The sequence below is a fragment of the Alternaria alternata genome (genome assembly GCF_001642055.1).
Source record: "Alternaria alternata strain SRC1lrK2f unplaced genomic scaffold CC77scaffold_8, whole genome shotgun sequence".
Classification (NCBI taxonomy): Eukaryota; Fungi; Ascomycota; class Dothideomycetes; order Pleosporales; family Pleosporaceae; genus Alternaria; species Alternaria alternata.
This window is the reverse complement of record NW_017306197.1, coordinates 1109467-1132859: the sequence shown is the minus strand read 5'-3', so window position 1 is coordinate 1132859 and position 23393 is coordinate 1109467. Positions and strand designations below refer to the sequence as shown.

At 50.1% G+C, this 23393-nt stretch overlaps 10 protein-coding genes across 10 annotated transcripts; 4 read left to right on the top strand and 6 right to left on the bottom strand.

Moving 5' to 3' along the window:
* Positions 1-83: 83 nt before the first annotated feature.
* CC77DRAFT_840775 (DnaJ-domain-containing protein) lies at positions 84-1646 on the bottom strand. Its single transcript, XM_018533379.1, has 2 exons — positions 1488-1646; positions 84-1431 (listed from the first exon to the last, which is right to left on the bottom strand). Exons 1-2 carry the CDS (start codon positions 1521-1523, stop codon positions 184-186), a joined length of 1284 nt encoding a protein of 427 aa, XP_018387278.1. The 5' UTR covers positions 1524-1646; the 3' UTR covers positions 84-183.
* Positions 1647-3531: 1885 nt separating this feature from the next.
* On the bottom strand, positions 3532-6411 carry CC77DRAFT_840921 (ankyrin). The gene is made up of 4 exons (XM_018533380.1): positions 6208-6411; positions 5292-6147; positions 3991-5236; positions 3532-3941 (listed from the first exon to the last, which is right to left on the bottom strand). The coding sequence occupies exons 1-4, from the start codon at positions 6317-6319 to the stop codon at positions 3936-3938; spliced, it is 2220 nt and encodes a 739-aa protein (XP_018387277.1). The 5' UTR covers positions 6320-6411; the 3' UTR covers positions 3532-3935.
* Positions 6412-6846: 435 nt separating this feature from the next.
* On the top strand, positions 6847-7651 carry CC77DRAFT_840713 (hypothetical protein). The gene has a single exon (XM_018533378.1). It carries the CDS (start codon positions 6903-6905, stop codon positions 7500-7502), a length of 600 nt encoding a protein of 199 aa, XP_018387276.1. The 5' UTR covers positions 6847-6902; the 3' UTR covers positions 7503-7651.
* Positions 7629-8147, top strand: CC77DRAFT_1008143 (hypothetical protein; the record flags this gene model as incomplete). The annotated part of the gene is made up of 1 exon (XM_018523521.1): positions 7629-8147. The coding sequence occupies one exon, from the start codon at positions 7629-7631 to the stop codon at positions 8145-8147; it is 519 nt and encodes a 172-aa protein (XP_018387275.1).
* A 467-nt stretch (positions 8148-8614) lies between these two features.
* Positions 8615-9105, bottom strand: CC77DRAFT_1094140 (hypothetical protein; the record flags this gene model as incomplete). The annotated part of the gene is made up of 2 exons (XM_018529721.1): positions 9033-9105; positions 8615-8978 (listed from the first exon to the last, which is right to left on the bottom strand). Exons 1-2 carry the CDS (start codon positions 9089-9091, stop codon positions 8615-8617), a joined length of 423 nt encoding a protein of 140 aa, XP_018387274.1. The 5' UTR covers positions 9092-9105.
* Positions 9106-9369: 264 nt separating this feature from the next.
* Positions 9370-10083, bottom strand: CC77DRAFT_1049561 (hypothetical protein; the record flags this gene model as incomplete). The annotated part of the gene is made up of 2 exons (XM_018527582.1): positions 9370-9955; positions 10007-10083. 2 exons carry the CDS (start codon positions 10081-10083, stop codon positions 9634-9636), a joined length of 399 nt encoding a protein of 132 aa, XP_018387273.1. The 3' UTR covers positions 9370-9633.
* A 1819-nt stretch (positions 10084-11902) lies between these two features.
* On the bottom strand, positions 11903-13100 carry CC77DRAFT_933869 (alpha/beta-hydrolase; the record flags this gene model as incomplete). Its single annotated transcript, XM_018534344.1, has 4 exons — positions 11903-12117; positions 12174-12417; positions 12468-12684; positions 12757-13100. The coding sequence occupies 4 exons, from the start codon at positions 13098-13100 to the stop codon at positions 11903-11905; spliced, it is 1020 nt and encodes a 339-aa protein (XP_018387272.1).
* A 1501-nt stretch (positions 13101-14601) lies between these two features.
* On the top strand, positions 14602-15494 carry CC77DRAFT_1088875 (NAD(P)-binding protein; the record flags this gene model as incomplete). Its single annotated transcript, XM_018529474.1, has 1 exon — positions 14602-15494. The coding sequence occupies exon 1, from the start codon at positions 14724-14726 to the stop codon at positions 15492-15494; it is 771 nt and encodes a 256-aa protein (XP_018387271.1). The 5' UTR covers positions 14602-14723.
* A 1877-nt stretch (positions 15495-17371) lies between these two features.
* On the bottom strand, positions 17372-21989 carry CC77DRAFT_1094137 (hypothetical protein; the record flags this gene model as incomplete). Its single annotated transcript, XM_018529720.1, has 3 exons — positions 18358-21989; positions 18136-18283; positions 17372-17997 (listed from the first exon to the last, which is right to left on the bottom strand). Exons 1-3 carry the CDS (start codon positions 21868-21870, stop codon positions 17372-17374), a joined length of 4287 nt encoding a protein of 1428 aa, XP_018387270.1. The 5' UTR covers positions 21871-21989.
* A 79-nt stretch (positions 21990-22068) lies between these two features.
* CC77DRAFT_1019720 (hypothetical protein) lies at positions 22069-23358 on the top strand. The gene has a single exon (XM_018524890.1). It carries the CDS (start codon positions 22452-22454, stop codon positions 23199-23201), a length of 750 nt encoding a protein of 249 aa, XP_018387269.1. The 5' UTR covers positions 22069-22451; the 3' UTR covers positions 23202-23358.
* The last annotated feature ends 35 nt before the right edge of the window (positions 23359-23393 follow it).

Genomic DNA, 23393 nt, shown 5'->3' with positions numbered 1-23393 from the left:
TCGAAGAAAAAAGAACCTGACTGAAAAGGGGAAAAACCGCAGTCCTCGTTGGTATCGCAGAAGCTTCCAATGCAATCGGGAAATGCACAACTCCACCACGCCAACATTCCCCACCCCAGTTGTAATAACCTCATGCTCTCATAACGTCATGCACACTCTACTCCAGCTACTCCAGCACACCTTCTACTGAGACGCACACTGCACGCGCTCAGCTCCCGGGTGCATATCATCCTCATCCTCGTCCATGCCACCCATTCCCTTCGCCCTCTGGCCCTCACCACCAGCATCCACATCCTCGAGGGTGAAGTCCTCGGTCATAGCATCAGCAGGGGGCATAGCCTCTGGCACCTTCCTTGGCGGCAAGACGCTTTCGAGAGCGCGAATCTGCTCCGGGCTCATCGGGCCTCCGTCCTCGTTGTTACCGAGGCGGTCCGGGAACTTGACGTCAAACTGGATGTACAAGTTACCAAAGTCGTGGTGGCGGTACGACGGCATACCCTGGCCGCGGATGACCTTGACTTCGCCGGGGGAGATGCATTCACCGGGGATGATGTCGACGGTTAACCAGCGCTCGTCGAGATGCTCAATGTGGATTTGGCCACCAGCCAGCGCGGTGAGCAGGTCGATTTCAGCGTGGTAGAAGAGATCGTCGTCTTTGCGTTGGAATCTGGCGTGGGGTTTCTGCTCAATCTCGAAGACGACATCGCCTGGTTCTACGCCGGGCAGCTGATCGCCCTCGCCGCGGAACTCGATCTTGTGGCCCGACTTGACGCCGCGGTCGACGTGTACGTGCAGGACTTTTCGCTCGATGATCGTCTTCTTGCCGTTGCATTGCTTGCAGCGGTCCTTGTCGCGGATGATTTCTCCTTCGCCCTGGCAGTCGGGGCAGACGGTTTGGAAGCGCTGGATCATGGGGCCCATCTGGCGCATCATGTGCTTCATGCCGCGGCCATCGCAGCCGGCGCACTTCTTAACGGCGCCGTCCTTGCCACCGACGCCGTGGCACTTGGGGCAGATGACGGATTTCTGGAGTGCGAGCTTGGATACCTTGCCGCGGTAGACATCCTCGAGCGAGACTTTGTGGACGTGGCTGATTGTGCGGGCTTTCTTGGGGCCTTGTTCGCGTCCGCCGCCCATGCCGCCGCCGAACATGCCGCCAAAGGGACCGCCGCCGCCGCCGAAGAATTGCGCGAACAAATCCTCGGCTGCCATGCCGCCACCTCCTCCCATGCCGCCTTGCTCAAGGCCTTCCTCGCCATATTGGTCGTATATTTGGCGCTTCTGCGGGTCCGAGAGAACTTCGTATGCGTGGGAGAGGTCCTTGAACTTGTCCGCGGCCTCTGGGTTGTGGGCGTTCTTGTCGGGATGCCACTTAAGGGCTCCCTTCTTGTATGCCGTCTTTAGTTGGGACTCGGAGCAGTCTGGTGCTACCTGTTGCTGTTAGACCATGCCCTGTGCGAGATGTCGTGTAGACGAGGCTGGCTTACCCCCAGGGTGTCATAGAACTTTGTGTCTTTGACCATTGTCGCGGTTGGTGCGTGAGTGGTGGTGATGTAGACGAGGGGCTAGCGGGGTCGTAAAAGTCGAGTTTAGGGGCAGGCGGGACGGGTATCAGGTTGGTCTGTGGAGAGTGCGAGTCGCCGTGTCGAGGAGAATCTTTATACTAGTCAGCAACGAGCCTCGGGGCGAGAGTTGTGCAAAGTAGTCGCCCAGCTGCACGTCAGCCTTGCAGGTGAAAGAAGGCGCGGCTAACTCGTCGAATCGACGCGGACAGAGGCAAAAAAGCGCTTACCAAAGAGTCGCCGCGGAAGTCAGTAGCGGGACAGAAGGTGAGGGAAACTGATTATGACTCGAAAGCAGTAACGTGTGTATATTGAATGCGAGCTGGGGGCGACGCTTGTGGACTTAAAAGTAGTAACCGGGATGTTGCAAATGCACCGGCTGCGCCGAGCGAGAGAAGATTCCAAACAATTCCATGCCCTTCCATGGTCCCTCAACAGCCCAAGATTGCCTGGAAGCGGTCGACTGCCTGCCTAAACTACGCAGCTGGCCCCACAGCATCAAAATGCGCACAATAAACCCGCTATTACCGTGAAAAATGCACTCGAGTCTGCCAAAACATGTGTTTCTAGCTGTGCATTCCTTGGGAAGCTTCGACGAACATGCGCTCGGACTTCTTTTGGCCGGGCCAATCACGTCAAGGGCTATCAATAGGGCTCTTGTCGCCGAAGATTGGCGAAGATCCGGTAGCCGGATGCGGACCCTGACTTGGCCTTTGCCTCTCGCGCCATCGTGCAGTTTCGGCATCAGCCACACGTAGAATTTGACCGCTAGTTGAGGCTTGTACAATGTACCTGTTCCTAGGGCAGGAATTCTAAGCAAAAACCGACGATACATCATCGCGCAGCAGCAGCAAAATCTGCCTCACACACACCAGCACGTGATGCTTGGCACTGAGTGTCAGTATGTGCATCGATGGCACTATTGTTGCACGAAAGAGCTCCGAGATATAAGAAATATTATTCATCGTATTGCGAGTAACGAAATTGGAATATTCAGATATATGCTCACCCTGCCAGTGTGTGCCCTCGTGCCCGATTTATATAAAGTGTTCACGTGACAAAGGGAATGATAAGAATTAGCAACATCTGTATGTACTACCAAGGAAAACTGATTGATAGCAGAAAGACATGAAATAGTCAAGAAATTCAATACTCCTGTCTTCAGTCTGAGCTGGGTGTCATAAACAAATCCGATGCAGGATTCAGCTTCCAAGTTCCAGCATGCTTGAGGTCAGCGCATCGAATTGAGGTATCCATCACACCATGTCGTTTTCCATAAGATACTGCGACACAGCCTTCTACTACGCTGTAGAGGTTTGTGAGCCTGGATTGTGCTCGTCATCAAGTGGCTCTGCTGTCACCTCGGATTCCCGCGCCCAAGGGACATGTGAAAGAGTGGAAAACTCTTCCGCAAGGTGAGTTTTGGCCGTGTCATTAATGCTGGTCGATTGGCAGCGTGATTCTCCGAGGCTTTTGATCATCTGAAACAGAAGACTCTCCAACTTCTGTGGCATGCCTGTAGTAGCTTCGTTACAATCGATCATCAGACAGCGAAGGCCAGCACTTACATCTTGGTCATGGCATCGAGGATGTCCTTTGAAAGGGGTACAGTCGGTGGTACTGATAGAACCATGTCTCTCAACTCTGCGTATTCTGCATCCAACATTCCATGTATCTTTTTTGAGGAGAACAGCGCACGGTAGGTCCGCATGTTGTCTTCCTTGTATGCACAACGGAGCGCTCTACGCCACTGCTCACATCCTCTTTCGAAGTATATGTCAAGCTCCAATAGTTGCTCTATGTGGCATGGATAACCGTGTTTGGCCGCGAGATCCAGTGGGCTGTTGCCATCAGAGTCCTTGATATCGACCTCTATGTCCTCGCATCCCAGCAGAAGCCTCATACATGTGCCTGACTTGTCAAAGACAGAGACATGAATGGGTCTTCTTTTCGCTTCATTTTCAATGTTGATACCAACCTCGATGCCATCGGGAAGGGGCTTCTCGAGCAGAAGGCCCACCATATCCGCTTCTTGCATTCCGACTGCTAGACTGAGAGCAGTCTCACCGTGACCGTTCTGGAGTGGTGCAAGGTACGGAAACTTGTCAAGAAGGTAGTTTACTACTTCTGGGCTGTTCGACTTTGCTGCAATGTGTAACGCCGTGTTGAGGTAGCCTTCGTAGTTCTTGATCTCAGGATCCGGTTCTTTGCCCTCTGGTGTTTGTCCAGCTCTGGACGATGGATCCATCCCGTGTCCCAATAACATAGAGAGGATATTTACGTGTCCGTACTTTGCAGCTTTGTGCCAAGCTAATTGCCCCTGTGTGTCTTGGAGGCTACAGTCCACCTTTCTTGTCGCTAGGAGAAGCTGGGTTATCTCTTCCATGTTGTTTCTAGCTGCATAATGTAAGGCGGTACGTCCACTTACCCTATGCCGAACGATAACGCTTTCCCGTAGATCTGGTGGTCCCTTGCGATATAGTAATTTGAACTCATGCGGTTTGAACTCCGTAACAGGAGCTGTTTGAGCATTGACATCCAAAGTAGTTCTCTTCCCCCTAAGGAGGAGCTTCGCCATAGACGTATCAGAATGGTACAACGAATCAATCAGAGGGGTACCACCAAAGATATCGTAGCAATTCATGTTCGCGCCCGCATCAAGCAAGGCTTTGGCGATTTGAAAATGCTGGCCCTCGACAGCGTAATGGAGTGGCGTGCACTTATGGATGTTGATTCTGTCCAGAGACTGTGCGTATCTCTTTCTCTTTGTGATGTACTTGCTGGCGATTTCTTCGAATCCGTATTGGCAAGCAACATGTAGGCCGGTCATCTTGTTTCGTTGGAATGGATCAAACAGCACCTTTTCCTCAGCTTTCATCGATCGAATCGACGCTTCTGTCAATGGAATTTCTTCGATGGCGCGATCAAGATACGATTGGAAATCTCGAGTCGGGAACAAAGTCACCTGGAAAGCTGCCTCAACTCGAAGATCATCATCCAGAAACTGTCTCAAGACATGGAGCAGAGAGCCGGGTATCGAAACCCTTGTGCCAGGAACGGTTCTTGTCTTTGACGAGCGAGCAACGTGGTAGTGCCAATACCGGGCAGCGTAGTCAAAAAGAGGAAATTTGACCAACCTATCGTCGAGGGCTTTCGAATCAAGACAAACACTCTTGTTGAGTTCGGCGTGAGTGAGCTGGTACAAGCATCTTTTCGCAAATTCTCCGTGCTGCACGCGAATCTTGCTGGCATACTGGGGATCTTCGAGACAATCCAGCATAGTGCGATGGATGAAGACGACGGTTCGGAAATCATCGTCTTCTATGAGTCCATGACAGCAAGATCTGACGTAATTCCATTTGTGCAACCTGTGGGTTGAAGGATACGGCATGTCGTCGTCGGTACTCAACAACCACAGAAGTTCATCGATTGAAAGTGGTCGCTGTGCATCACGAACAAACCCCATTGCCAACTCCGCAATTCTCTTGTCTTCACCCGTCCTTTCCATGTGAAATATTCGATCGACAACACCCCAAAATGCTTCTTTGATGTCATCTTCGGTACGTCTGTCGGTTGTGCGTCGTGATACCCTAATCTTTCGCAATTCTTCGTGAGCATCTTCATCTCTATCGAAAGATTTGAGCCGCGTGCAATATAGTCTAGCCAGTAGAAAGCTAGGGCAAGAGTTAATGGCACATTCTAAACATAAATCCTGATTGAAACACTTACATTCCATTTGCCTCTTTCGAAATTCCAGAAGCAAGCAATTCGAGTGAGTTTTCATCCCGGTTATACCAAAGTCTCTTGCGTATGTAGGCTTTTACATCCTCAGGCTCAGCAGACACTGGATGGAACTTCACTTTTGTGAAGTGTTCCTCCAGGTACTTCCGTTTGACATCCAATACGGCTGTCAGCACAATACCGATGCCCGTCTCCTGTTGAAGTAACTTTAGCTGAGAAAGAACTTCTTCAAGGTGAGTATCTGCGCATTCCTCTATAGCATCGATGAAGATGCAGGTATGCTTGGCTCTCTCTAGTACGGTGCGAAGTGATCTTCTGATATGAGTCGAGGTCGGCATTCCGTTCGGAGGTGTCAGTTTGTATAGCTCTTCAATGGCTCCCGCCGAGTTGGGTATTTGTTTGCAGATCGCTTCAAGGAGATATAGTAGTAGCTTCGTTGGGGCGTGCTCAGAAATAGCGACACGTTTTGTACTGAAATATAACGCAGCAGTGACAAGCTTCGTAGTTGCGCATCCCGGGCCCTGTTCACTTCCTGGGCTCTGAGATCCATCATGGCCTTTGTCTGCTTCAGACCGAACTCGAGAGAGCCAATTCATAAATCTTGGATCGCTATCGGTATCCGCATCATCAACGAGCTTTTTTATGAGACCTTGGATGATCATTGTCTTTCCTATGCCGGGCCTGCCCTGCATAACGAACGTGCTGCCCGTATTTGAAAGACAGTTCTGGAAAGCTTCCAGCTTGTAAACCTTGTCCCGAAGCCTGGGCTCAAACATGGATTCATCATGTAGCTTCGGGGGTAATTTGCTAGCTTGACTCGCTAGCCATCTCTTTGCGGCATTGTCTAGCAGACGGAATTAATAACATTAGGATCTTCACATCATAGATCTTGTGTCATATTTACCTGATCCATAGTAAACACCATTTATTTGATTGCCGGTACCACCATAGATTGAACCGCCAACGGTCTGGCGAATTACAGACACATTGTTGTCTTCAGCTTGACCTTTACTCATGTTGCGAGTAAATCAAGAAACGTTTTTGTAGATTTCCGAGGGTCCCTAAAACATCAACATAGGCTGATTACCCAAGATTGGCTAAGCCTTGGAAGCAAGATGTTCATGCCGTTCTGTGTGGTACATTGGCAGTAATCCTTCCGTGGAGCGAGTAGATCGGAACACTGCATGCAAAAGAGAGCGCATGACGTATACAAAAAAACCGCAAATTCTGTATGTATCTGGATTCGGTTTTGATCAAGAGCGCTGTGAGGGTGGGTGGTGTTCGAGATGGCTGTCTGAATTACATCTACTTCCGCGATCGGCCGGGGAAGTGTGCCGCACCGGTGAACATGAACACCGGAAATGGTGCGCAAAGGATTGTGGCGCAATGCAGCCTCCGCATATCTGGAGGAATGTGATCGCTGAAGGAGCAAGGCTGAAGAAGCTTGACCCGCTAAGCAGTATGATTCGTGCAATATGAGGGCGGCCTCTGGGCTCAGCCCGATGCGTGTGGTACAGCAGGGTGCCACGAAGCCTGATGTAATCTCGCAACCATCTCAACTTCAGCCTGACCCATAGCAACCTCTCGCGATATGTACCTATGGACGCCACCAACATTCCGCGACCAAGATACCCTGTACTTTCCAGAAACGGCCGCATGATCGAGATTGAAGGTGACGAACTCTACACGCCCGAAACGCTTACGGAGGATACCGGTCAGCTCCAGGGACTACAAATCAACCATCTATATATCAAGCAGGTATCTTGGTCTCACGCACTCATGTCAGGACTGGAAACTGTAGCGTCTATCGTCGCTGTCTTGACTATCTCTTGCCAAGTCATATCAGCACTCCACAACGCCATAAAGGAACTGAGATCTCTTCCCAAGGAGCTCAGAAAATTAACAAGCGAGATAACGATCATAGAGCAGTGTGTCGCGCATATTATTGTGCTCATCAAGGCGGACGACGAAACTTTCAAGGTCTTCCAAAGGTTTCGATTTGCAGAGGCAATAGGAATTTGCGCCGATACGTGCCAGGAATTTCATCGATCGTTCTCCAAATGGGCTTCTAGTCCCACAAAAAGTCGACGTGCTCAAGCCAAGTTGTGGTTCCACAGGAAAGACGTGCAGAGTGTTCGAGCGGAGATAAGCAGCGCCAGAGAAACCACAATCTTCACTGCGGTATCAGTCCAACTGTAAGCGACACAATCACGACTCCATGAGCATGATTAGTCTGACAACAGTAGATATTTCCAGGTGAGAACCTCGAAAACACATAGGGAAAAGAAGGCGGCATACCAAAGAGCCCAATTAGACCTCCGAGATATGTCTTCTCGAGCACCCGATTACAGCGGCTACAATCTAGGGACCCCGCAGTTGGAGAACAAAGGAAGGGATTCTGCTGTATCTTTCTCTGGACAGACCATGAGTCCACAGGAGCAACAGTACAGTCAGGGGCAGTACGGGCAAATGCAACCATATACTCAGGAACCGCAGTATGCTCAGGAGCAGCAGTATGATCAGGCTGGCTACAATCCAAATGCGCAACCACCTTTTCCCCAAGTGTACAACCAGCCAGAGCCCAACTACGAAGGACAATACGAGAGAACATCAACAGCCCAAGATCATACACATTATGCACAGCAACAATCGCAAGAGACGTTCGATAGGGTGGGTGAATCAATCACTCAGGATATCGGCCAGAACGTCCAGTTTGATGGACAGAATAATGAAGCAAACACGGCAGTTGCTCACAGTGCGCCAAAAATCGACCAGAAAATTCAGGGCTCTCTCAAGTTTGGAAAAACTTCCAGAGGCAACAAAGCCAATAGCGTGACAAGATGAGTTATAGGCGCTGTGATCTTTTTGTAACCTCGTTTAGTTTACCTTTCATTCATCTAAACGTCCCTAGCTGTCTCTGTAAGACTGGTATCTCTTCGCTTCGCGAGATTTTCGATGGACTCTCTCTAATCTACATGAACTTTACGAACACGACTCGAGCATGTTTTCCACGTATGTAACGGACTTGACGAATAGTTCTTTTTCATCACTAGTAATTAAATATTCCATTGGCCCTTGATCGCAGGCAATACTATCTCAACCTTGATACACTATACTCACTCTCTACCCTGACCTGCCTTGGCCTACTGTACTCTTACCCACAATATATTCGTCGCCTGCTATCTTCATGACCCGGTACTATCAGGAATGGGAACTGCATCTTAGTCATTCCAAATGCGACTTTCCACTTTGTCTCCTATCAAGTCGTCCCCCTCCACACCGAGACATGAGACTGGGTAGCGGTCAGAACATCACTTCTTTTCGCAACCGAGATACTCAAACCAGGAGGACCCAGTATGCCGACTACTGCCTCCAAACGACATGAAGACACGCATATCCTCGATAGACCGCAACTGCTGCTCTGTTCTCGCCTCCAAGAACCTACGAATGGGGCCCGTGAAACTGAATGATAAGGTGGACAGCTTGTACGGCAACAGAGCGCATTCTATGTGGACCTGACGGGAGACGAGGAGTAGACCCATGTTGCAAGCTGTCAACCTGAAGCCAGAATTGGATATCGCATGGTGGGTGCCGCTGAAGACGTAGGTGTATACGACGTTCCTCAACTCGGCGGGAAGGCGGAGAAAAGGGGAATGAGGAGCTTTTGAACTCTTACTGAATCCAAGCTGTCAGTTAAGAATCGGGCAAATAAAGAGTCAAGAATCTTACACTCGGGTATGCTTGACCGCGTCTCCAGTTCCAGATTCTTCGCGCTTCCGTTTGGCCATGTTGACCTTGCGCTTGTTGTGTTCGGAAAATGGGCGTAGGGAGTAGTTGAATGAGGGGCAGAGAAGAAGAGAACTGAGAGAAAGAGCAGAGCCAATATACGCATGAATAACTCTTGGCAGCTGCCTAGCCGGGCCGACCGCGACTTTCTCTCACCTTTGGTTTTGGAGTTCACAACGTACATGGAGACGATACTAAGCGCGTGGCAAGAAACAGAGACCACTGTTAGCATGGCTACAAGACGAGTTTACATATTGAGAGAAGAGTTTGGATGCTATGAGATGTATTTGAGTCGTCCTCGTAATCAAAGACGCGCGGTCAGCTGTTTTGAAACGCACTGATTGCTGCATACTGGTTTACCATAGATACACTCACTGCCGAGCCCACTACTTGGATAATCGCTTAGAGGAAGGCTCAGCGAGACCCAGCATCTCCACCCAGTATGATCCGTTGCCGGACCTCTTCACCCAGGTGCTTTCCACCCACGACCAGTGGCAAACCCTCAAGTTGGAGAGTGCCTCAATTTGCGTACTAGACCTCTTCTTCAAGAACGACGCGAGGGCCCGGCGAAGGCCGAATCCAAAAGACCAGATATAAATGTAGAATATCGTGAGCATGTACGAAGCAGGGCGGTCTCGTGATAGAGCTGACGAGACACGTATAGTAAGCTGAGATTCGGACTGTCCATTGGTGGCTTCGTCGGGCGTTTAGAAATGTTCCGCTCCCTCCCTACAGGCATCTGACCCTTCTTCTGCTGTATCGTGGCTGTTCCGTAGAAGACATAGTGGTAAATCATGTTTCTGATCTCGGCGGGAAGGCGAAGGAAAGGAAAGATACCGGGGCGATAGACGACATGCAATATGACGCTAGGAGATTTTGTTGGTAACAAGAGCGACGACTAGATAATAGACTCTTACAGCAGCTTTTTCTTCTTTGTCTTCTTCACGGCGGACGCACTACCCGAGGGCGACGCAGCGCGCTTCCGGCCAGGCATATTGACTTGCTGAAGCTCTTCGGCCAGTAGATGTAGAGTACCGTTGGAGAGAAAAGATGAGTACGATGAGTGACAGAAGCTGGGCTGTTTATCTAATCACAGCGACGCTCGCTATTGGTGGGGTATCCGAGTTGAAGGTGACCTTCGAAGAACACTCTCATCTCACTTTCCACTTTCGACCACCGCCCTCTAGGATGCAGACCGTCCAGATCCATTGCGACGCTGTCCTCCTAGAGATTTAGAAGGTTTCTCATGGCGCCATCTAGAAGATGCCACTTCTGTCGCCTTACATTACACTGCTACTCTCTTCTTCAAGTTCACTCTATCGATCCGACTAGTCAACTCTGCTATGCGTAAAGTCAGCAGTTCCGGCATCAGCCACACGTAGAATTTGATCACTAGTTGAGGCTTGTGCAACGTAGCTGTTACAGATAGGACCGATTCGCACTTGTAATTTTAGCCTAGTAGGTGGGACTCGCTTTCGCACTCGTACTCGTACTCGCACTCTTCTCTATCAATCACGCCTAATTAAAGCCGATCGGTGCGAATCTAAAAATCCGCAAGATTCAGTCCGACTAGTTCTATCGTCAGTCTCACCCAAAGGCCGTTAGGCTGTCTTCGGAGATTACAATCCGAGACCAAAACTAGACTAGGCTGCATCACCTATGATGAGTTTATTGAGGAGCGAGTTCAAGTTAGCAAGGTGATATGATCCCCGACGAGGGACCCAAGACGCGATGCGAAGACAATAAAGCTGTCCAGTTAGCATTCTGTTTCTCTTTTCTGTCAATATAGAAATCGCAGTATTCAAGCACAACACAAAGTACTCATACTTTATCTCACTGTTCTAGATCTCTAAGCGTTTCATACCTAATGTCGTGACACTCGCGCCGGCAACCCGCGATATATTTAGGCAGTAAGGTTAGCACGACACGGTGCGACTTCCAATGCGAGTGAGACCTACCAGAGTAGAGCCTCTTGTCTCTTCGTTCCGTGTGCTATCCTTGCATTGCATAATACCTCGACTTTTGAGTTGGCGTGCAGTGGATATCAGGAGCGAGTTCTTCCTTGCGGCATCCTAACATCAGGCGTCACAGTTGCTAAGCAGTGGCCTTGCTAGTACCAAAGCCGCCGATGACCTTCTCACACCGGCTGCCTCGGCCTCCGCTACATTCATCACGCGCACCGAACACACCGATACGCGTTCTAGATAAGCTGGCTGCTGAGCGGTAGCCAAGAGGACCTTTATATGAGTCTTTCGTCTATCATCAATGTTATAACTATAGCTTGATTTGTCATACTGGCTTGTTCATCATATCTGACCTTATTTCCCTTCTTATTGTCGGTGTCGACTTCGGCTGGAGTGAAGTTAATCTCAGCGAAAAGATCGACGTTCCTAAGATCCGCGCGTCAGTGCTGAAAGGCATTGAAGATCTGAAGAACACATCTGGTATCGAATGCGACGTCTACTTCGTCGTTCCTGATAAAGAGACCCTCTTCGATGAGTTTTCGACCAAGCTCCGAGCAGGCCATGATGGAAAGCCATGGACAGCAGTGATAGTGGGTTGAGGCATACAAGGGAACGGTGACATGACTTCTCTGTTCGAGCGGCTTGTCAACACAATTAAGGACGAATCATCACTTCGAATACTATTATTCCCTATTACCTCGATCGTCATGACCTTTGGATGCAACATCTTCTGTACTGTCCTTGTGCTACATCTTTCCAGTCCGTGCCACAGATCTATAGAATCCATCACCCGCCTCTCCGCTGTTCCAGGAATTGGATGTCGAACAAGGCACTAACATTACGTATGAATTAAGTAAAAGTCTTTAAAAACTCATGCAATTCGTAATTGACTTCCTCAACTGCCTGTAGTGGAACAAAGTGTCCCGCGTCAAGAGTTCGGATGCGGGCGCGCGGCGCAAAAGGAAGCGTGTTGTTCAATTGTACGCTTGGCTGGGCGACTGGATCATCATTTCCGACTATTATAAGGGTGGGCTTCAAAATAGTTGGAGACACAGACCGTAGAGCTGCAGGGATATCAGTATACATAGATGTACGGGAGATTTTGATTGCAGGTTCGTACCGGCTGCGTCGGCGCTATTGACACCTTGAAGATTCGCTCTGTACCAGTTTAGACCGCCACTGAGTCCTCCTTGACGTTCGACAATAGATTTCCATTGTGCTTTGGTTACCTCGGATATGTATGCGCCGCCGTATGGTGCTTGGCGATCTTCAGATAGCCAGGTTTCCAAAGCGTTGTAGGGCGCAAGGTACTGCCGTTGATATGTCTCATTGTTAGTGTACCAGAGGGTGTAGACAGAATCAAGCTATATGCAAGTTAGATAATCGATCAGAGAAGGCTATGAAAGCAACGTACATGATTGTCGTAAGCTGTAGTGGCTTCATCAGTATTGTGAAAGGGCCAATATCCGAGCGCAGGATAACTAAAGAAGGTCTCTGACTGATTGTTCAAAGCTTCAATAGCAGCCAAAGGTAGGTCTAGGCCAGGACTAAAATAGCCGAGACTCATGAAAGCCAGACCCAGCAAGCGGTCTGGATTGTACCATTGCAAGGCGCTGACTGCGGAAGATCCACTACAGATCTGTTAGTTGTGTGATTACCTCAGTTGAGGCACAACAGCAAAGTCCAGAAGTCTCAAGACTCACAAATCGTGTCCGATAGCGACCACCTGGCCAATCCCTTCACAATCTAGAAGATCTACTAGCTCGGAGCTTATGGTCTTCAGCTTGAAGGCTTCCAAGTCAGTAGGGTTATCCGTGCCACCATAGCCTAGCATATCTGGCGCGATGATACCATAACCATGCCGTTTGAAGTACTCGATCTGGTTTATCCAACCATAAGACGACTCTGGAAATCCGTGCAGAAAGAGAAGGTAAGGCTTCTCGGATTTGAGCGGTTGGGAAAACACGTAACGGTATGTTCTTCGTGAAGGTATCTGAACACTTCGCACAGTATTGACATATGAAGTATTTGCAATGTCGGCCTGCATTTTATCAGCGTACTATAATTAGTTGTGAACTAAGAGCAAGAGACCTACGGTATCTGGTTTGAGGTTGATTTTACATGTTTCGTTGCGAGCTTGAACAGCTAGACCCTGTTTCATCGTTAGTAGACTGAACCTCAAATCATGACTCCCTGGCATCTCACCTGTACAGAGATCTGGAGTGCTTGTAAAATTACCAGCCCGCTTGCCAGAAAGGATCTGTGCTTGAGCAACATATTGAATCGAGTTTAGCGACAATCAACGTTCAACTTGAGTAGAACTGTGAGCAGAATGCAGCGTTGCGACCGCGCCGTCTCGATAATATTGAGCTCTACTTATAAAGCTGACTATGCTTTGGAATTATGCAATTTCCCTTGATTACTTAACATGTATCCAGTCCGTAATAAGGTGTAATATAGCATCTAATTTTAGCTTAGAGACTACTATGGTCTTCAGCATATCTAATGTAAGTAGAGACGCTAAATCGGTATTATTCTAGATGCCTCTCCTCCGATAGGAGCTGATTACGTGACACGATTTAGATCTGCTTACGTGACTTTAAGACCCACAAAATAAGCCCCCTGCTAGTAGCCCACTTACAAACTTATGCCGACAACTATAGTAGTGTTAGATAGGCGGCAAAAAAGGGCGTTTGTTTGTCCGACGGAGATGGATTACTACGATACCGATACCGCGTACGTGCGTATGATGCGCACCCTACAATTCCGTTGTAACCCTATATCGATAACTTGCTAGGAAATATAGTCGTTAGCACTTACCTTTGAGGCGTGAACACAAACGCGAAACCACCGCAGCATGCTCAACAGCGCCTTCTGCGCTGGCTTCTTCGCTACTACTACCTTCGTGAGGCCCGTAGGCTTCGCTCTTATCTCCTTTTTCTTCGCCTTAAAAGCAGACTTGTTTATCTTCAGTTCCTCGAAGAGGAACTAGCGGCGAGCACGGGTCTTAGCAAGCTGTTGGCAATGCTCTCAGCGGACTCTTCGTGTACTGTCAGAACGCAGCCCTGCACCACTACGCTATGCAACCAAAAAGGTACGTATGATCAGTGAACTACTGATCATGGTGCAGGATAGTATATATCGTCAGCCAGGCCTGACATGTACCTTCTTGTTAGCGATAACTTGTTAATGCGCTTTCGCCTGGTTGCTTGCGATGCGCCTAGCTTTGACTTCTTCGAGGAGGCGTCTATTAGTTGCCTTAGTAGCACCAGCCCTATACATGCGGACCTAGCCGTACGATCTTGTAGCGCCGTAATTCAGAACATCCGGTCGTTCTAGGTATGGCGACTGTTAGCGCTTAGGCGGAGCATGCAGATCCTTAGATCCTCCCGCGACGTACGAGGTTGAAGTTCAAACGTAGTATTACTAAACACTGCTTATAAGAACTCGGCTGCTTTTATAAGCAATATCACTATCTCCGAGCTAGAAACGTTATTCGGAATAGGAACGAAGTAGAATGGCCTCAGACTAGGTCTTTCAAACTTCCGTCATTCTTAGGGAGCTATACAAGTAGAGGTCCCCATCACTTCACAGTCAAGACAACGAGAATCATCACTCTATCCAAATTATTTGCATACTCCTCAACTCTCATTCACCGCACTCTGAGATCATGGCTTTGCCTAAGATCTATCTCGTCACTGGTGCCAATCGCGGCATTGGGAAGGGCTTCACAGGCCTACTTTTACAAAAGCCCTCTGTTACTGTCATAGCTGCTGTCCGAAACCCAGCACACATAAGCGCGAAAGAGCTCGCTGCGTTACCTACCGCGGAAGGTTCAAAGCTCATACTGGTACCTCTCGACTCTACTTCCGAAACTTCAGCCAAAGATGCCGTCAGAATCCTTAAAAATGACCACGGTATCAAATACCTTGATGTCGTGATAGCCAATGCTGGCATCTCCACCGGTGGTGGAACAGTACGCGATACTGAAGTCGGCAATATCACGGAGCATATTCGTGTTAACACCATCGGTCCGGTCATGCTCTTCCAAGCGATTGCCGATCTTCTTCAGGCGAGCCCAACCAAGCAGCCGATTTTCGTTGCCATTTCAACATTGGTCGCATCAATCGGAGCCATGGATATGCTGGCCGCTTTTCCAGCGAAACATAGCCCTTACGGAGGCAGTAAGGCAGCCTTGAACTGGTTCATTCGCCGTCTCCATTTTGAAGAGCCTTGGCTTACGAGCTTCGTGTTTCATCCTGGACTTGTCGAGACAGATATGAACACGGATTTCGCTGCTGCGAGTGGCTCAAAATGGAAGGATTTTGGGGCTATCAGTGTTGATACCAGTGTGACTAACATGGTTGGTGTAATCGACGAAGCTACTAAGGAGTTTGGTGGAACATTCAAGAATTACGATGGCACCACGTTGCCATGGTAGATGTTCTGCCCGGTGTCTCGCAGCGCGCGAAGTTTTGTCCTTTATGTAGGACTGCGCTATGCAATCAAATTGTTCAATGTCAGCCTTACGCAAGTGATAGAATGCATTTCTTCTGCAGACATGGACTGATGCTTGTTTTGCGCCGGAAGGGCCCTCACGATGACATTGGATATGGAGGTTGTCGCACAAGACTTTGGCAATAGACAAAACCCAGCTACTTGTAATTGAGGACTGCTGGCTGCAAGGCCGGGGAATGTGTGGTTGATAGTTAACTTGAGACGGATTCGATCGCGTAGCCGCCAAAAGAAAAGACCCGTGTTCGTCCAAGTGTGGGACCTGAGACAACAGCTAACAATTACAATCTTAGCTAATGAAGAGCTGAACCTTAGAATGCTATTCAACCCGACGATATTTCTAAGATTGCTCGAATATACTACTCTCGCTCCCGCGTGCTGAGGGTGTTGCAGTGCTTTTAGACCGAGAATGGTTTGATTGTTGTAACAATAGAGCATTGCGTCGCGTCTATACTATAAAAAAAGAAGGATGCTTAACGTAACGCGAAACTAATGTAGACTTGTTGAGGAGGCAACACTTTAGTCTAATCGTTCACTAATCGCAAGAGATGCTGTAGAGCTACTACTGCACTGCTGTGCTGCTGCGGATAACGAAGCAGACTATAGCTGTAAACTCTATTAAAATTGTTTTTGCGCCGAATCACCTACTTTCCTCACAACCAACGATGAATTGCAATCCCAGCATCGAGCACCCGTTTCTGATGGGAGAACACATAAAACACTTTACTACAACGCTTAGAGAGGTACCAGAGGCTATTTCATTCTAGCTATACCAAGGCTTCGGTTGAATCGTAGTTACCTCTGAAGCTATTCGGACCGTTGTGCAGTGATAATCACCGAGATTCTGTCGAACATCATGATATAAGGCATAAGCTTACCCTCTAATACGTACTTGACCCTTCCGATCACCCCGAATAATTCGACGATAGCATCTAGCTCGATTAGGACACCAAGTTCGCCAAGAAAAAGACCATCCGATTTACATGTATATATATGCGTAGGTATGTTAGCACGCATTAAGTTTCCTCCTCCCACTTCACCTTAAGAACTACCACACACTCGTCAGATCAAACGACCCAAACCAACCCACTTTCACGATGAGAGCAGCCATAGTCCCCTTCACCTTCCTCGTCGCCATATTCGGCCAAACCATCTTCGCACAATCGTGTCAACCCGACGGCGGAATCGGTTTCAATATCAACGTTGGGGACCTCGATTCAGTCCGCTGCTGCAGCGGCTGCGGATGGAATAGTTGTCGTCTCGGAGATGTATGTTTTACTCTGATACACCAAAATATAAGTTCTTCAGTTCTAACACTGTTTGTTGCAGTCACAGGGAACACTTTATTATTGCCCGTCGGCTTCGGGCAGTACATGCAATCTACAACCTAGCATCTGTGGATAATTTCAGCGATTTTGCAGGGAGAGAGGAATTGAGGAGGGGGGTGTAGCTTAGAACGATGTAGCGTTTTTGTTTTACCCTTTCTCAGCGGCTCAATCACGCTATTGTAGAACTTGTATCGACATGAGAGGACCTCTCATATATCTACACACGGAATAAAAAAACCCCATCACAGGATAAAGATACTTGAGGCTGCAACTTCACGTGGCATATTACGCAATCAGCACTGCTTACGATCCTTCAAGTGCTTTGCTCATCTTCCGTAACCATGCCTCATTCCCCAAACTCTACACAACTTTCCATTCCCCATGTTCTTGTCCCCAACGACAACCGCCAACTACCCCATCCATCTCTCAACACACAGCACCAACACAAATCTCTCTCCCTCTCTCTCTCTCGTCCTTACCGCCCCCTCCCCCCAAAAACCCCCCAACCAGCCAACACCTCCCTCTCCCCCCAAAACATCCACTCCCCCTCCGACCCTTCCCCATACTTACCCAACCCCTCTCTCCTCCCCCTCTCCCCCAACTCCCCCCACCTCATCAATAAATTCCCATCCAGCACACCCCTAGCCCCCGTACCAGCGTCCCAACCCCCTTCACTCGTCGTTATCCCATTGATCGAGTGATCTGCAGCTGGGGAGCGGAAGGCGCGCGGATTGAGGGAAGCAGGGGAATCGAGAGTAGAAGCGAGGAAAGAGGCGAGATTGCTGAGGCGGCGGTAGGAATCTTCTGTTAGTGGGGTGATGAGGGCGAGAGTGCCTGATTGGGATGTGTGTAGGATTTGGTGGAGGAGAGGGTGTTTTGTATTGCTGGGTTTGGGCGCAGCAGGGGTGGCGTTGTCATTGTCGTCGTCGTGGTCGTCGTCTTCATCGTCGTTGTTGTCATTGTCCAATGGGTCCTGCGTGAACGTATCGGTTGTTGATGGTAGGGCGAGGTGGGATTGGACGAGATGTAAGGATGTGGGGAAGTGGCCGGTGTGGAAGGTGGATTTGTGCAGCAGGCGGGAACCAGCTTCTGATTTTGGATCTATGACGCGTCAGTGATCTGGTGTTCAGGAAAAAGGGATAGACTGGAGGAAGGGAAGAGAGAGAAGGAGATGGAGAGACGGGGTAGAGAAGATGGCGAGGTAGTGAGCACTCCACCATCGACCCAAAGGAAACGTACTATCGGGATCGAACTGCAGCACTTGCAGATTCATGTCCGCATCCGCAACCACCAAATGCAACTGCTGATCAAACGGCAAAAACTCCACCGCCATGGCCTCGAGATTATGCTTTGACCTTGCAAAGAGAGACATCTTGTACGGTTCTTCCTGTTCCGGTTATTAGCACAGTAACTTCACCATCTAGTCGTCGATACGACCAAAAGCAAAAGAAAAAAACTTACAGTATACCCCGTGAACCAAACCCCTCTCCACGCATCCGCCATGGCCAGCATACCCGTTCCAGGCAGATTCTTCAGATCCGTGACGTAGCACTGCATATCCATAAAGGCGACGGGAAGCAACGTCCCATCTTCCTTGAGTCCTCTCACCATGCATTTCTGTCCCTGAGCCATGATCAAAAACCCTTGGGTTCCCAGCCCACTAACGGCCGAAACAGCCCCCTTGACCTCATCCTTGACAATCAATTTAAGCCGCTTATTCGTTTCCGGCCGGTCGGGCTCGGGCACCACGGTGATGACTTCGAAAATGCGAATGCACCCCTTGGTCGCGAGATCTTCGCCGTGCACAATCGACGTACCGACTGCGACCAAGTCTTTCCTCTGATGACTCTGTTCGCTGACCTCGAGATTGATCGTGTTGATACACAAGACGACTTCCTGAGGATCGAGCACGTGCGTGTCGATTATTGTCCAGGATTTCTCGTCGAGAAGCTTGAGCACGCCGCGTTCAATGGTGGGTTTGAACGACATGTCTTCCTTGGGGAGGTCGTAGTGGTAGGTTTCGCTGGGGTCGAGCTGGTATTCTTCATGTTGGCCGGTGCCGACAATGTAGAGACCAGAGGGATGGTAGGCGAGGGCATGAACGTCTGCGTCCATGGGCATGCGTCGGGTTGCCCATCCGAGGTGTCCGTAGTGCGTGTCGGATGGGAGTTGCGCGATGCGGAGCGTGTCTGTAGAATCTAGGTATGCAAAGCCACGAGCGCAATTCGCTGTGTGGAAAGACGTAAGACTTTTCACAGGCTTACCGCTGAGACCGATGACACGCGGTGCGCTAGAGGACTCCTTGAAGATGAATGCAGGCGTTGTGCCGCGCTGGAAGACGGTGCTGTACCCGGTAATATCGGTGATGACTGATAGTGTGCTCTCGAAACCGCCGTCTTCTTCGGAGCTGGTGTCTTCAATATATCGTGGGACGTGTTGTTGGCTTAGCTTAACCCAGCGGAGGTTTGTGGTCCAGAGATCTGTTGACGATCGCGACGGAGAGTGGAACGCTTTGTAGATGACGAGGTTGTCGTTTGATGTCCTGATGATGAGGTGGGGAGACTTGCTCGTCGCATCGCCTAGGTCAGCGGCTAGGATCTCGGTGATGGTCGCTTTGATTGCGCTGCGCTTGGGTACGTAGTCCAGGGCCAGCACTGGTGGGAGAAAACTCAGGGCTTCGGCAACGTAGCACGGTTTGGACAGGTCTGACATGGCGAATACGCGCAGCCCGCCTTCGGGTGTTAGCAGGAAGGCAAAGACTTCGGTGAAGCTTGAGGATTTGAATAGGCTGGCGGACAGCCATTGAATCCCGGACAACCCTGTTGCTTCGACATCTTCCAGCTCGCCATCACCTGTAGCCTTGAATATCTTGACGCTAGAATCTTCGCGGAGGATCAGTAAGTATGGATCCGCGAAACTGGCGTTGATGACGGCGAGTTCGTTGCCACTTTCTTCATCTTCCATGGGAAGAATCTGATCCATGTTGAGTTCGGAATCGTAGGTTCGGACCTCTGTGCGCATGACTTGGACGACCTTGGTTCCCTTGGCCAGAACCCCTACGTCCATGGTGCTCCCCTCCTCCCTTTCGAAATCACCTTTGTCAGTTTCCGACAGTTCATTGCCATTCACTTCGTAGACAACTGTGCTTTCAGTACCGTCGTCGCTGGTCCTGCTAACGACAAGATACTGATCATAATCTACATCACTCGCCAGGTTCGCCTCAGCATCCTCACCAAACGCCGCCGTGACATCACCGGGAGCTGCCTTCCTCGCATGTACAGCCCATACGCCATGCGCAGATGGAAGCTCCATGGTGGCAACACTGACAGGATGAAGCTCGCGGTTCAGCGCCGTAATGGCTCCAGCCTTGCCCCTCCCAGTTGAAAGCATGATTTCACCCTTGTTCAGGGACTCGGTGTCTTTGCCAGGGTGCAGAACAGCGGCTTTGATGGGCGCTATACTGGGTAAGACGTCGTGGACACGGAAGGTGTACGAGCCTGGCGCCGTTGGTTCGGACACAGCGGCTGTGATTTTCTGGACTGCGGGTGCTGTATCGTTGTAGAGGTCATCTTCCATATCGTCATCGCCGTCCTCGTCATCAGACATGTCTTGGTCGGAGTCGGCGTCAGCAGTCGGTTGCTTACGGCGGAGTTGGCTGGACGTGCCAGTCCAGCCCAACATTACTGATTCCCCGTCTTCGCTTCCGACAAACAAGCGGCCGCGGCCCAGATTCGCTGTGCACGATGCAGAAGTCTTGAGGACATGGCCGCCGTGGTCTGAGGATACGGTTTGTATGGTCATTCCTGAGACGGTTCGACCGTCGAGCGTAAATGTAAGGATCAGGATGCGCCCATTGTTGAGCACAATCATCACATCACCAGTATCCTGGGACAACAGCTCAACCTGACATGCTTCCAGCCGCAACGCCAGATCAGACTGGTCGCTGAGGGGAAACGAAGTGCAGGCCTTGGCGAACTCGTTGACAGCCACGCCATTTGTCTTTCCTCCCTGGTCAACATGTATAATCTCGTTGGCTCCCACCAACAGAGCGCCACCGATGGGAGACGGTAGGGGGACTACTTTTGTGATGTCATAGGGCAGTCCAGAGACTGAGAGAAGGGTCGTGGACGCCTTTTGTTCGAGGTCGAGCGTAAAGACGGAGTAGGTCAGAATGTCTTTGCGGTGAGCGAGCAAGGAAGGGGCGGTCTGGCGCGAGGCGGCGACGATGCCAAAGGTGGGTTCGCGGTACTCGTGCAGGAAGGCGAGGTGAACGGGGTGTGTAAGGGTGGGGTCGAGGTTGGTGAGTGGGAGGACAAAAGACGAGGAATAGGGCGTCTTGTGCTCCGCTCTCAGGGCTGTCTCCTTGGGAGCGTCGGCATCGGAATCATAGTCATCTTCGACAAGATCACGCTGGCGAAAGGGCAAGATGGCGAGGTTGTGGGTGCCAAACTTGAGGGCGGCGCATCTGCTGCTGGGGTCTGCCGTCAAAAAGTTGTACGTGTCTTTGAGATCAGCGGACCAAGGTGCAATGCCGGGCAAGTCTGGGTTCTCATAGTAGTGTATTGATATTGTATGGAGGTTGTAGCTCTCCGGGTCCCACTCTACCAAACTGAGCTTTGCATCCCGAAAGGCCACCAGCAGCGCCTCGCCCTTGCTCTTTGTATTGAGCGCTTTTACGCGTGCTAACGATATGACTGTGCCGGCAAGCGGGAATTCCCCAACGAGAACCAGCTTGGCCGTGTTCTCGGTGCGCTGCAATGGCACATCGGCCGCCTCTGTGTCGAGGTTTGCGGCTGCATTCTCCGACTCGTTCCCTCCGCCCGGCGTGACCTCGGTGGTGGTGGATTTCAGTTCGAAGATTTGGAGGAGCGAGTTCTTTGCGACGACTAGGTTGTTTGATCTAGAGTGCAGGAAGGGGAGGTTGATGGCATGGCTGACGGCCGTGGGCGGGGCTATTTCAGTGTAGCACTGCATGATGGGGGTGGAGGATGGAGGTGCCGGCGACACTTGTCATGGCAGTGGTGTGGATACAGCGGTGGTGAGTATGGTGAGTACGTCGTGAGTACGTGGTGGGTACAATTGATGGCTGCACGTCGCGTCAAAGAGCTCTCTACGCGCTACTGTACAGTGCACGGTCCAGATAGCGTCCTATCGTTAGCTACAACACCGTCTCCACCACAGATGACTATAGATGACAACGTTGCAACGCAGACAGCACCGCAGACAGAGACACCACGTACAGTAGCAGAGGCTCAGCAGCAAGTACACTATCTCCAAGAGCGACTGCGGCGATAGCCAAAGAGTCCAACAAGTATCGCGATACGTCAGCTCGCCAAAAGCGCTCAACTTGCGACGCAATCAACAACAATACTTATAGAAGAGAATACACTTTCCTCAACCACATCCATCGACTCATACTGCTCCATTTGAACATGCCATCGAGTTTCTATCGTAAAATGCGATACCCAAGAGGAGGTACGGCGCTCAGTGATCGTATTCATCGAACGAAAACACATGTAATCCCATTCACAGATCACTCTGGGCGCGAAGCACTCATGGTGTTCGATGGCTGGGTGTCCTGTCCGCTCCCACAGCTTTTCAGTTTCGCCATCTACTTCACACAAATGACCCTAGAGACTGTCAAGCCAGTTGAGCTTCTCAAAGCTATTAAGCGCGGATCGCCGTTGGGCAGCTCGAATGCGATCCGTCTGGAACTCTACTTTCTACCTACGTCCGACGTGGATAGCAGTGCTGACGACGACTGTATTGCTCATTATCGCAAAGAGAAGGCCGCCCGGGGAGATTATACACGTCAAATCAAACATGTCGAGGAGACCGCACAGGAAGATTATACACGTCAAATACAAGATCTCAAGGACTCGGCCTCGGACGATGATATTGAAGAGCAGCAGCAGAGCAGAGCGAGCGTTCCTGGCAACGGCCAAACCAGACAACTACCTGGTCTAGTGCCTAGCTACATCGATAGTCCAACGTTTGACTATTATCACGGAACTATCTTCCGTTATCCAGGCGTGGATTGGCCCACAGACAAGCGTCTAACACGCCGCATAGATTTTGATCGAATTTCCGAGGAGGAATACGCTCGCGTAACCGAGGGTAATGATGAATTTCATCGCATTCCTCCGATATACGTCGATTCTATGCCGTTCCAGGAGAGCGACACTACTGAACCAGGAGAGAGATTTGTGGGCATGGCTATGTTTAATGCTTCACATGGAAAAACGGAAAACGAGACTAATCACCCCTGGTCAGAAGCGCTGGACCGAGCCTGGAAGTCATGGTGATGACTCTTCTGTTTGCACTTGTTCGCTCTCCGAACCGAAGGAATCTACTCAGCAGTAGCTACATACCACATCAAAGTCTTTTAGAAAGCGTTCCGTTTATATACACGACCATTGATGTGTTTGCAGATCGTGCTATACTGAATTATATATGCTACAGTCATTGTCTGCAAAACCCTCATCTTGAGAATGTAC

Excerpts from the sequence above, each read along its gene's own strand:
- CC77DRAFT_840921 (XM_018533380.1), bottom strand. The coding sequence starts at position 6,319 with ATGAGTAAAGGTCAAGCTGAAGACAACAATGTGTCTGTAATTCGCCAG. Across the intron at positions 6,148-6,207 it reads TGGTGTTTACTATGGATCAG|ACAATGCCGCAAAGAGATGG; the intron begins GTAAATATGACA and ends TCCGTCTGCTAG. Across the intron at positions 5,237-5,291 it reads TCGAAAGAGGCAAATGGAAT|CTTTCTACTGGCTAGACTAT; the intron begins GTAAGTGTTTCA and ends CTCTTGCCCTAG.
- CC77DRAFT_1019720 (XM_018524890.1), top strand. The coding sequence starts at position 22,452 with ATGGTGTTCGATGGCTGGGTGTCCTGTCCGCTCCCACAGCTTTTCAGT.
- CC77DRAFT_840775 (XM_018533379.1), bottom strand. The coding sequence starts at position 1,523 with ATGGTCAAAGACACAAAGTTCTATGACACCCTGGGG. Across the intron at positions 1,432-1,487 it reads AGTTCTATGACACCCTGGGG|GTAGCACCAGACTGCTCCGA; the intron begins GTAAGCCAGCCT and ends TAACAGCAACAG.
- CC77DRAFT_840713 (XM_018533378.1), top strand. The coding sequence starts at position 6,903 with ATGGACGCCACCAACATTCCGCGACCAAGATACCCTGTACTTTCCAGA.